Source organism: Pongo pygmaeus, chromosome 8, assembly GCF_028885625.2.
Source record: "Pongo pygmaeus isolate AG05252 chromosome 8, NHGRI_mPonPyg2-v2.0_pri, whole genome shotgun sequence".
Lineage (NCBI taxonomy): Eukaryota > Metazoa > Chordata > Mammalia > Primates > Hominidae > Pongo > Pongo pygmaeus.
The window spans coordinates 33,831,832-33,844,283 of NC_072381.2; the positions used below are offsets into that span (position 1 = coordinate 33,831,832).

At 35.7% G+C, this 12,452-nt stretch overlaps 1 protein-coding gene across 49 annotated transcripts in view; it reads left to right on the forward strand.

Annotated features, from left to right (window-relative positions):
• The window catches only part of CCDC7 (coiled-coil domain containing 7), a 434,284-nt gene that overhangs the window by 352,191 nt on the left and 69,641 nt on the right, over positions 1 to 12,452 (forward strand). For 42 of the 49 annotated variants that reach the window (XM_054436378.1, XM_054436376.1, XM_054436382.1 and 39 more), the window contains 2 exons: positions 1,280 to 1,363; positions 10,916 to 10,999. The exons of 1 other annotated variant lie outside the window; for it this stretch is intronic. In XM_054436378.1, coding sequence (XP_054292353.1) covers positions 1,280 to 1,363; positions 10,916 to 10,999 — 168 coding nt within the window. The remainder of the gene's footprint in view (positions 1 to 1,279; positions 1,364 to 10,915; positions 11,000 to 12,452) is intronic. 6 more of the 49 variants (XM_063669750.1, XM_063669752.1, XM_063669753.1 and 3 more) reach the window with 2 other exon arrangements.

The following is a 12,452-nucleotide window of genomic DNA, read 5'->3' on the forward strand; positions in this document are numbered from 1 at the left end:
TCAAGATTGTTATTCATAGATAAGAACTTGTTCTTGTCATTTTGTTGTCTTCTTATTGTTTTGTATATTTTTTATGTTATTTCTTAGCTTTGTAATTGGTGGCTTTTTATATTCTTCTTTTCATTTGTGTGTCCCTCTTCCAGTATATTTTTGATATGGTTTGGATGTTTGTCACCTCCTACCATTGAAACTACCATTTAATTGAACACTTTAAATGGGTAAATTGTATAGTATGATATACACTCCTAATCACTACTTTCTAATATAAATTTCCCACTAATAACTTTCAGGTATTTTAACATTTATTCATGAATTTAACTATTTCTCAAAAAATAAAAAGACATCCATCTATTATGTCTAGGTAACAACTGGTTTTAGTTTCCAGTGTTTACAGGTTTCTAGTAGGCACATGTGCTGCTGGAACTAGATTTCACCGACAAAACTTTAGTCCCAGTAGTTGACTTTAGTTCATCAATCCTAATCACCCCTTTCTAACATAAATTCCTCCTTAATAAATTTCAGGTATTTTTCCTGTTATTAAACATGGTTAGACTACTAAATCCAACAAAAAAGTCAAATTGTGTAAAAACGCCAGTGGAAAAGTACCCAATTTTACTTCTTGTATTTCTGCAAATTTAATCATATCCTAAGCTACGAGGTCCACATGGTAAAGGGATCTAAGAGCGCATGTTTTCCTCAATCTACAGGATATCTTATTATTTTCCATCACTGGTGCTTACTTGGTTTAAAGTTAAGCTAAAAATCACATTAAAATATTTCTAGATGAGTCAAAGTATTTCTGCACTATAATAATTTCCTGTGATTATGAAGATCATTGTTTTCAAGTTGCTAGGTGAAAAAAAAGGTATGTTTCATCTTACCAGGTATATCCATATGGTATGAATGTGATTCAGTATAAACTTTAAAGTCATGTTATTGTCATAAATTCTGTAGGATATTTTAATTTCGCATTAGAGATAAGCACTGTTAAAAGTATTGTGAGGCATCAGGTTGTGCAACAACTTTGTTATCACCTCGATATGTGGTCTTGGTCAAATCACTAAACATTTCTATGCCTCAATACACTAAGGCTTATATGATTGCTACCAGACCTTCCACTCCTAATGTTTAGTGATTTGGCAATTCAGACATTTCACTATAACTATTATTCATTAATAACAAAGGCTGATTAATTTAATATACACACACACACACCCCCCTCACATTCCTATGTAAGGATTACCTTGCAAAGTATTTTTAAATCTATTTATTTCTATAGAGACTGATATAGAAAGCTTGAGAGGTGCTTTGGGAAGACGCTTATTAAATGATGAATTCAAGACACAGTCAAAGAGTTTCCCTGGTAAGAAAATATTTTTAAGTCTAATATTTCTCATTTATTTTTCTCCTTCAAAGTTTAAGTGTGTATCCTTAATAGCAGTAGTGCCCATTTGTTATTATGACATGGGCACAGGTTCTCATGAATACCCTCCCATATTTGGTTGTACTCTAGAACATATTTACCAGAAATGTAAAGCTAGCTAGATATTATTACTTTTAGGATTCATCCATTTAGAAAGTAATCCATAAAATAATTTAGTATAGTGAGCTTAGAATATACTTGGGACAAGTATGTTCAAAATTATTTTAGTCCCTTTCTATTTAGAGTTTACATAGAAAGTTACTTTAAATTTGCAAAAGTAGAAAGGCTATCTGATGAGTGCAATAAGTAAAGGAAAAAGACAGTTATTTTATTCTTACAAATTCCCTCTATACTTTAAAATGTCAGGCATAGTAATAATCTCTCAAGTATGGCAGAATCCTTCAGTTGTGTAATATAGTTCAGATATTATACTACTGCCTTTGGTACAAGAGTAGCAGTGTTAGGCAAAACACCCTTTGATCTCTGGTGTGATACAAAGGAAGGCAGACAGGTTAATAGAGAAATAAGTAAAAGACATACTCAAAGAGGGACCCTCTAAAACCACTGTCATCCGGAGGTGGTTGTTACATGCCCAAAGCTGTTTTATTGTAGCAACAGCATTAGAGGCTTCACATTGCAGGATGTATTGAGCCATTCTTGCATTGCTATAAAGGAATACCTGAGACTGGGTAATTTATAAAGAAAATAGGCTGTACAAGCATAGTGCCAGCATCTACTTGGCTTCTGGGGAGGCCTCAGGGCGCTTTTACTCATGGCAGAAAGTAAAGCAGAACAGGCACATTACATGACAAGAGCAGGAGCAAGAGAAAGAAGGGGGAAGGTGCTACATACTTTTGAACAACTGGATCTCACAAGAACTCATATACTATTGTGAGAACAGCACCATTCCGTGGAGAAGGATCTGCCCTTGTGACACAAACACGTCCCACCTCCAACAATGGGGATTACATTTCAACATGAGATTTGGACAGGAAAAACATACAAACCATATCACAGGGGAAAGAAGCTTTGGTAAAATAATCAAGCCAAATCACTGAACAAATAAATAAGCAAACAATAATAACATACCCAGGAAGAAGAGAAGAATCAAAATTAAGAGTTGCTACATTATATGTCTAAAATGTCCAGTTTTCAGCATAAAAGTATGAGTTATTCTAATAAGGAAGAAAGTATGACCCATGCACAGAAGAAAAGTCAGCAAAAAAACAGCTTATGAGAATCCTAGCTGTTAGACTTAGCAGACAATGACTACAAAGCAGTTAGTATAAATATATTGAAAGAACTAAAGGAAACCATTCTTTAACAAGAAAAGGAAGGTATTATGACAATGTTTCATCAAATAGAAAATATCTACAAAGAGATAAAAAATATTTTGCAAAGGGCCACATGGAAATTACAGTGTTAAAAAGTACAAAAATTGGAAGTAAAAATTTACTAGAGGGGTTCAAGTACATTTGAACTGTCCAAAGAAAGAATTAAAAAACTTAAAGTATTAGGAACACTAAAAAGAAAACAGAGAGAGAAAGGAGCAGAAAAAATATGGATGAAAACTTTTTGAAAAATACCTAATGATAAATGAGTCTACACGTCCAAGCTCAATTAATTCTAAGTAGAATAAACAGAAGGGAATCTATAATCACACTCATAGTAACAATGTTGAACGATAAAGAGAAAAGCTTAAAAGCAGCAAGAGAAAAACAATGCATGATGTAAAAGAGAACCCCACTAAGATTAAAAGCTGACTACTTATCATTAGGAACTATAAGGGCCAGAAGGCATTGGGACAGCACATTCAAAAAACGAAATGAAGGACTGTTAACCAAAAATCTTATATCCAGCAAAACTATTTATTGAACATGAAGGTGAAATGAAGATAATTTCTAAATAGACTTTTTTAAATTAGAAAATTTATTCTTATCAGAACTGCTTTCCAAGAAATATAGAGTTCTTCGGGTTGAAACCATTGACCTCTGACACTAACTTGAACCCATAAAATGAACATAGGTTAAAGGAATTCTATAACTCTGAAAGCCCATATAAATGCATACTTCACTTCTTTCTACTCTTAATTTTAACTCTTAATTGATATAAAATGCAATTTATATAAAAAATATTTACAGAATTTGATTGTTGGGACTTTAAAATATAGACATGTAGTATATTCCAGAACGTTAGCACACAGGTGATGGTTGAGAGAAATGATGTATTGAAGTTAAAAAAAAAATGACAAGAGAGGGGGCTCCAAGATGGCTGTCTTAAAGATATCTGGCACTCTTCTTAACACATACAAAAAAACAAATTTGGGAATTGATAATCATATTTCAAATAGATCATCTAATCAGGAACACTAGAATTCAGCAGAGAATTAACAGGAAACACCTGAGGCATAGAAGGAAAGGGAAAGGAGGCAGCTGACCTAACTAGGATCGATAAAGTCCAGAGAGCCTCCCCAGTGTGGGAAAAGGGTGAGAGGTCCCTAGAAGTCAACATTCCCACCATAGATTCCTGCATTCCTAGCCATGGGAGAACCACCCTTAGAGGCCCTGACCAGTGGCATTTCTCTAGAGCGGGAGCTCATGCTGAGTCACACACGCACACCATGAAAACCAAGCAGATGCAGCATAGTGCCTTTTTTCCTTCGCCTCCTGGGTTCAAGTGATTCTTCTGCCTTAGCCTCCCAAGTAGCTGGGACTACAGGCATGCACCACCACACCCAGCTAATTTTTGTATTTTTAGTAGTGATGGGGTTTTTCCATGTTGGCCAGGTTGGTGTGGGCCAACATCCCTACATCCTAGAGCCCCACTGACATCCCCCTGCATCTATGCAGTGGGCTGCAGAAGTGCAATCCTAGTTGGGCCCAACAGTGTGGCAGGATCCCTAGCATTCAAGTGTTCAACATGCCGGAGAATGGGTGGTACAGCACACTGGAGAGGCTGCCCCTGGGACAAACAGAGCTGAAGTATGCAGTACCCAAAACCCAGAATGCCTGAGTCCATTGCCATTGCTAAAACCTTGCCCCCATTAGCAGAAGGGCTATTGTGCACTTGGCACATTCCCTGAGAACAAGCTCTCATCATCTGTCACCACCACCAGAGGCTAAATCACGTGCTTACCAGAGCCTGAGAGCCACTTTCCTGGGGCCACTGCCACTGAGAGCAACTCAATCCTACCCAGCGGCAGAACCACCACACAGTTGGATGCACCCTGAGGACAGGCTCTCCCTGACAACTGCCATTGCTGTTAATGCCACCCAGGCACACCACTTGGGGTCCCGGGGATTTCCCCACCCTGCCTGCCAAAGCATGTGCCCATGCATACCATCGGGGGATCTGAGAACCAGCCCTCTCAGCCTAGAACCATGTTTCAGTGCCCAAAAATGCCTCCCAGGGCCAGGGGATTACCTTGCCCCATCAGTTGCCCTGATCACCAGGGGACCTCACAATAGGCCCAGAAACCTGCCACCAGCACCAAAGCATGACACCCAAATGCCAGGGGCTCATCCTGCCCCATTTACCACCACAGGCATCTGTGCACTCTTCCTGGGTCCTGGAGGATGAACTCAGCTAGCCAGTTATAGCCACTACTAACACCAGTGCATGCTACTTGGGAGCCTGTGGGTTGTTTCACCACTGTGACTTTTATTGCCCACATCATGTACACTGTCTAGGGGCTCAAGGACCCACCTACTGGCTGGCACCATGGCCAGCACTCAAGCAAGCCACCTAAAGGCCCAAGGATTAGCCTGCCTGGACTCACTAATCCTGATGCTCACATATATCACCTAGGGGCCCAAGGATAGGCATGCTCAGCCATTACTCTCACTAATGAGGCCAAGGACTGATTCACCTGGGGTCCCTGTCCCCAGCAAAGCCTCACAGCAGCATCCACTAGCAACTACAGCCTAAGTCATTGAGGAAATGACAGACATCACTGACACTGTTTATAGCTGAAAAAAAAATTATACAGAGGCTGTATACCACTGCATACACCCAGAATCAAAGCTAAAATGTCCAACCCAGGGTAGGCATGGTGACTCATGCCTATACCCCAGCACTTTGGGAGGTGAAGGTAGCAGGATCACTTGAGATCAGACATTTGAGGCCAGCCTTGGTTCAAGACCAGTGAGACACTGTCTCTACCAAAAATTTTTTTTAATTTGAAAAGTGCCCTATCCAACCAATGTCATAGATAGCATCTTCAGGAAAAAGTTTTGCTCTATGAAAGCCAATCCACAAATTGAGAGAAGTGGCTGTTACATGAGATGACAGACACATAAGTACACAAGAAACATGAAAAAGCGAGGAAATGTGACACCTCAAAAGAACACAATAATTCTTCAGCAACAGATTTCAGTGAAAAAGAAATTAATGAAATGCCTGAAACAGAATTGAAAATAATGATATTAAAGAAGCTCAATGAGGTAGAAGAAAACACAGATAAACAATACAAAGAAATCAGAAAAATAATTTTGAGACGAATGAGAAATTTATTAAAGAGGTAGATATCATTAAGAAAAGAACCAAACAGAAATCCCATAATTGAATTCAATTAATAAAATAAAAAATACATTCAATGCGAGAAAATTTTTGCAATCTACCCATCTGACAAAGGGCTAATATCCAGAATCTACAAAGAACTTAAACAAATTTACAAGAAAAAAATCAAACAACCCCATCAAAAAGTAGGCAAAGGATATGAACAGACACTTCTCAAAAGAAGACATTTATGCAGCCAACAGACACATGAAAAAATGCTCATCATCACTGGTCATCAGAGAAATGCAAATCAAAACCACAGTGAGATACCATCTCACACCAGTTAGAATGGCAATCATTAAAAAGTCAGAAAACAACAGATGTTGGAGAGGATGTGGAGAAATAGGAACACTTTTATACTGTTGGTGGGACTGTAAACTAGTTCAACCATTGTGGAAGTCAGTGTGGCGATTCCTCAGGGATCTAGAACTTGAAATACCATTTGACCCAGCCATCCCATTACTTGGTATATACCCAAAGGATTATAAATCATGCTACTATAAAGACACATGCACATGTATGTTTACTGTGCACTATTCACAATAGCAAAAACTGGGAACGAACTCAAATGTCTATCAGTGATAGAGTGGATTAAGAAAATGTGGCACATATACACCATGGATGTGCAAACACACAAATGAGGAAGAAAAAGAACTCAAATGTTACTATGACAGAAAATCACCAAACCACAATGATAAACAACACAAGGGAGAGAAAGGAACAAGGGATAAAGAAAACAACCAGAAAATAAGAAAACAATAGGAATAAGTCCTCACATATCAATATTATTCTTGAATGTAAACAGAAAATGGCTGAATGGATTTTAAAAACATGACCAAACTATATACTGCCTATAAGAAACTTACTTCACCTGTAAAGAAACATATAGACTGGTAGTGAAGGAATGAAAAAAATATTCCATGCAAACAGAAACCAAAAGTGAGCAGGAGTAGCTGTACTTATTTCAGATAAAACAGACTTTAAGTCAAAAACAATAAAAAGAGACAAGTATAATTATTATATAATGATAAAAGTATCAATTCAGAAAAAGGATATACCAATTTTAAACTTATATTCACCCAACATTGAAGCATCCAGATATATAAAGCAAATATTAAATCTAAAGGGACAGAGAGAGTCCAATAAAATAATAGCTAGAGACTTCAACACCTCATTCTCAGCATTAGACAGATCGTCTAGACAGAAAATCAACGAAGAAACATTGAGTTTAAACATCAGTTTAAACCAAATGGCCCTAACAGATAATTACCAAGTATTTTCTTCAATAACTGCAGAACACACATTCTTCTCGTCAGCACATGGAACATTCTCCAGGTTAGACCATATGTTAGGCCACAAAAGATGTCTTAACAAATTTTTAAAAATCAAAATCATATCAAGTATCTTTTCAGACCATGACAGATTAAAACTAGAAATCAAAAACTAGAGGAACTTTGGGAACTGTGCAAACACATGGAAATTAAGCAAAGTGCTCATGAATGATCACTGAATCAATGAAGAGATTAAAAAGGAAATCAAAAAATGCTTGAAATAAATGAAAATGAAAATGCAACATATCAAAACCTATGGGATATAACAAAAGCAATGCTAAAAATGGAAGTTTATAGCAATAAACACCTCCATCAAAGAGTGGAAAGATTTCAAATAAATTAACAATGCACCTCAAGAGACTGGAAAAGCAAAAACAAACCAATCACAACAAAAATTAATAGAAGAAAAGCAATAAGGATCAGAGCAGAACTAAGTGAAATAGATACTTAAGCAAAGGATCAACCAAATCAAAACTTGATGTTTTAAAAAGATGAAATTAATAAACCACTAGGTAGACTAACTTAAAAAAAGGTAGAAGATACAAATTAACAAAATCAGAAATGAAAAAGGAGATAGAACTAATACCACAGAATTACAAAAGATCATCAGAAAATATTGTGAACAACTACATGCTGATAAACTGGAAAATCTAGAGGAAATTGATAGATTTCTGGACACATATAGCCTACCAAGATTGAATTAAGAAGAAATAGAAAATCTGGTTAATGGGTACTACAAACATGCTGTTAGATAAAAAGAATAAGTTCTAAAGTTCAGTAGCAGAGGAGATTGATTATAGTTAATAACAATGTATTTTGTATTTCAGAATAGCTAGAGAGAGGTCTAGAAATGTTCCCAACACATAACTAGATGGCCTCACTGCCAATTTTTTCCAAACCTTTAAAGAACTAACAACAATTCCCCTCAAACTATTCCAAAAAATTGAAGAGGGTGGAATTCTCTGTAACTCAATCTACAAGGCCAGCATTTACTCTGATACCAAAACCAGACAAGGACATAAAAAAATAAAAGCACAAGTCGTTATCTCTGATGAACATAAATATAAAAATCCCCAACAAAATGCTAGCAAACCAAATTCAACAACATATCAGGAAGATAATGCACTGTGATCAAGTTGGATCTATCCCACGGATGTAAGGGTGATTTAACATATGCAAATCAATAAACAAGATACATCAACAGAAAGAAGGACAAAACCATATAATCATCTTAGTAGATGCAGAAAGAACATTTGATAAAATTCAACATTCCTTCATGATAAAACTCTCAACAACTTAGGCATAAAAGGAATGTACCTCAAACTAATAAAGTCCATATATGACGGACCCACAGCTAACATCATACTGAATGATGACAAATCGCTGAGGTGGTAGATATTCTAAATAATCTGACTTGATTTTTATGCACACTATACATATAACCAAATATCACATGTACCCCATAAATAGGCACAAATATTATGTATTAACAAAAAAAGAAAATGACAAGATATGATAATCTGAAACCACAGGAACAAATTAATAGAACCAGAAATTATAAATAAGAAGGTTAATATAATACACATTGGAAATATATATTTCTTTCTTGCCTCAGCTTTTTAAAAAAGCGTAAAATTATATAAAGAAATAATTATAACAACACTATAACCATGTTTTTATTATTTACAAATGTGCTATGTATAACAATAGCACAAAAATGGGGAATGGAATACAGCTATATAAGAGTAACTTTTCTATATTTCACTGGAATTTAGTATAAATTTAAAGTACTTTTTAAACTTGACTGTGATGATGGTGACAGACATTACTGAATGTATTAAAATCCATAGAATTTAAGATTTTAGATAGTTTACTTAAAATACTCAGTGAACTTCAAGCAGAAAAACATTTTTAAAAGATTTAAAGCAAAGGGAGGATATTGTGAAGGAGAAAAATTGTAACTCTTACTAAATTATAAGTGTCTCCAGCACATACCTTTTAAATTTCTAGTATTTAACCCAATATTTCCTCAGATGGTCTCATTTTTTCCCTGATTGTGTAAGGATCATTTGCTGGCTCATTTCAAGTGAACCCGTCCTTCTTTGATATATCAGTTGAAGAAAGAACAAAGGAAGCTAAAATATATCTGCTGATGTTTCCAGTTTTGAGTTGCTATATCTCTTATATTGTTACTTAATTACTGAAAACTTGTTCTGCTCAATCTTATGGATCACTTTTTACTTTGGTAGTGAGGTAGTGCTCAGTATAGAATGCAGTTGTGGCATATTTGAGCAGCTGGTGTTATAATGCAACCATTTACACTATTCATGTATTCACCAATTTTTCCAAAACAGCAACAACAACAACAACAAACCACTCTACAATACAATGGAAGGATTATGACAAGTGTCCAACCATAGTTATATACTCTGCTAGAGCCAATTCTACTCACAGACTCTTAAGCCCAGTGTTGACCTTATGTCACCAATCCTCATTATCCCCTTTTCAATATGAATTTCTTTTTAATAATTTTTATACATTTTTATCTTATTGAACTTAGTAGTTTCTAATTCCAGGAAAATATCAAACCACATAAAAACTTAAATGGAAACGGATCCAATAACAATTCTGGTAGTGCTGCAAATCTGACCATTACCTCCTTGATTCATGTTCAAGGGACCTCAGAGGGCAGTTTTTCTCAGTTTGACAAATATCTTGTAATTTTTTTTATAACCAATATCTAAAGAATTTACAATTACATAATGTAAAAAGGGGAAAGAAATATTCCTCAATGAGTCAAATAATTTCTGTCTCATGATAAGTTTCTGTGACTAATGAGGCCATGGTTTGCAGCTTGACCTATGGAAAAAAATGTTCCATCTCACATAGTACATACCTACAGGTTGAGTATGTTTTTAGGTAAACTTGAAAGATACATTATCATCATAATGTCCCTAGGATTATTTCAATTTGCATAAGAAATAGCATTGTATAGAATAATTACTGGTTAAGAAATTATGCAGCAACAGGTTGTGCGTCAGTTTTGCCTTTCCCTGGCTATATGATATTTCAATTCATTAAACATATCTAAGCCTGAATATAGTCTGGCTTATATAATTGTTAACATCCTTTCCTTTTTAAGGTTTTTGTTATTTTCCAATCCAGACATTTCATTTTAATTCCTCTATAAATACAATTATATTTTTTTTTTGCGACAGAGTCTCGCTGTGTCACCCAGCTGGAGTGCAGTGGCACGATCTCAGCTCACTGCAACCTCCAACTCCTGGGTTTGAGTGATTCTTCTGCCTCAGCCTCCCGAGTAGCTGGGACTACAGGCACGCACCACCACACCCAGCTAATTTTTGTATTTTTAGTAGAGACGGGGTTTCACCATGTTGGCCAGGATGGTCTTGATCTCTTGACCTCATGATCCACCTGCACTTTGGCCTCCCAAAGTGCTGGGATTACAGGCGTGAGCCACCGTGCCCAGCCACAAATATTTTAAGTTAGTAACACACACACATATATGCACATGCACTCACACTGTCACATTTGTATATAAATGATTACCTTACAGCATTTTGATACCTGTTTATTACTATAGGGCCTGATATAGAACAATTGACAGATGCATTTGGAAGAGATATACTAAAGGATGAATTCAAGACACAATCAAAGAGTCTCCCTGGTAAGAACAAAAACTTTACACATTTAGTATTTCTGGTTAGTTTATATTCTCTGGAGTGTAACTAAGTGTGCCTCTTTAAGGAGAACAGTGCCTATAAATTATTACATGGGCAAAAGTCTTTATGAATTCCCCTCTATAATATTTCAACTGTAGTTTCAACTAGCAATGTAAAATTAGCTTTTCAAAAGCAGAAGGGCTAGATTATGGATGTGATAAGAAGATGAATATAACAGATAGTAATTTTATTGGTTAGCAGTTCACTCTATTTGGTAAAAATATCAGTCAAGTTTGTAACATCTCAGCTGCAATAAAGTTTTTTAGTTATATTTTTCAGAGATTACACAACTGAATTTAGTCCTGGGGTTACAGTGTTAGACACACTTCTCTATGACCATTGGTGTGATACCAAAAGAAGACATTTTAACAAATAAATAATGGAAAGAGACATTCAAAGCGTGCCCTGCTAAAACCACTGTCATCCAAGGGAGACTGTTTGCATACCCAAGGAGATGCCCTCAAAGAGCAACATAAGAGACTTTATACTGTAGAGGAAAGAGACTTTAGGAAAATACTTCTATCAAATCACACACATACACAAACACACACATACCCCACCACCACCACCACCAACAAGCAACAAGCAAACAGAAACAAGCCCCACAAAAAGGAAGAGTCAATCAACATACAGATTTGCTATAATATGTTATCTAAATTGTCCAGATTTTAGCAAAAAAATTTAGGACATGCACAGAAACAGTACTCTGTAACCCAAACACAAGGAAAAAGGCAAGGAAAACTGCTTGTGAGAGTCCTACATGTTAGATTTAGCAGACAATGACTACAAAGTAGTCAAATAATAATAATAATATCATCAAATAATTAAAACATTTCTCAAAGAAGAAAAAGAAGGTAAAATGACAACCTTTTATCAAATAGATGTCAACATTGTGATGTAAATTAAACTTTTTAAAGAACCAAATTAATATTTGGAATTGAAAGGTAAAGTAACTGCAAGGGAAAATTCATTACAGGATCAAGGAAAGATTTGAACTGTCAGAAGAAGAAGTAAGCAAACTTAATATAATAGGAATACCAGAAGGAGAGTCTTCCAAGTAGAGAGAGAATAAGAAAAAATATTTGAAGAAAATTGACTGAATACTTTGAAAAATATTTACTGGGTAATATTAATCTATACATCCGAGTTCTATTAAATCTAAGTAGAATAAATACAAATCAATCCATGACCAGACTAATCATTGTAAAAATGCTGAAAGACAAAGAGAAAATGTACAGTGCATCAAGAGAAAAACAATTCATCCCATAGAAGAGAACCCCAGTGAGATTAACATCTGACTTAGCATTAGAAACTTATGAAGTCCAGAAGGCCGTGGTGTTGTATATTAAAAGTGCTGAAAGAGCGGTGGAGCCAAGATGGCCGAATAGGAACAGCTCC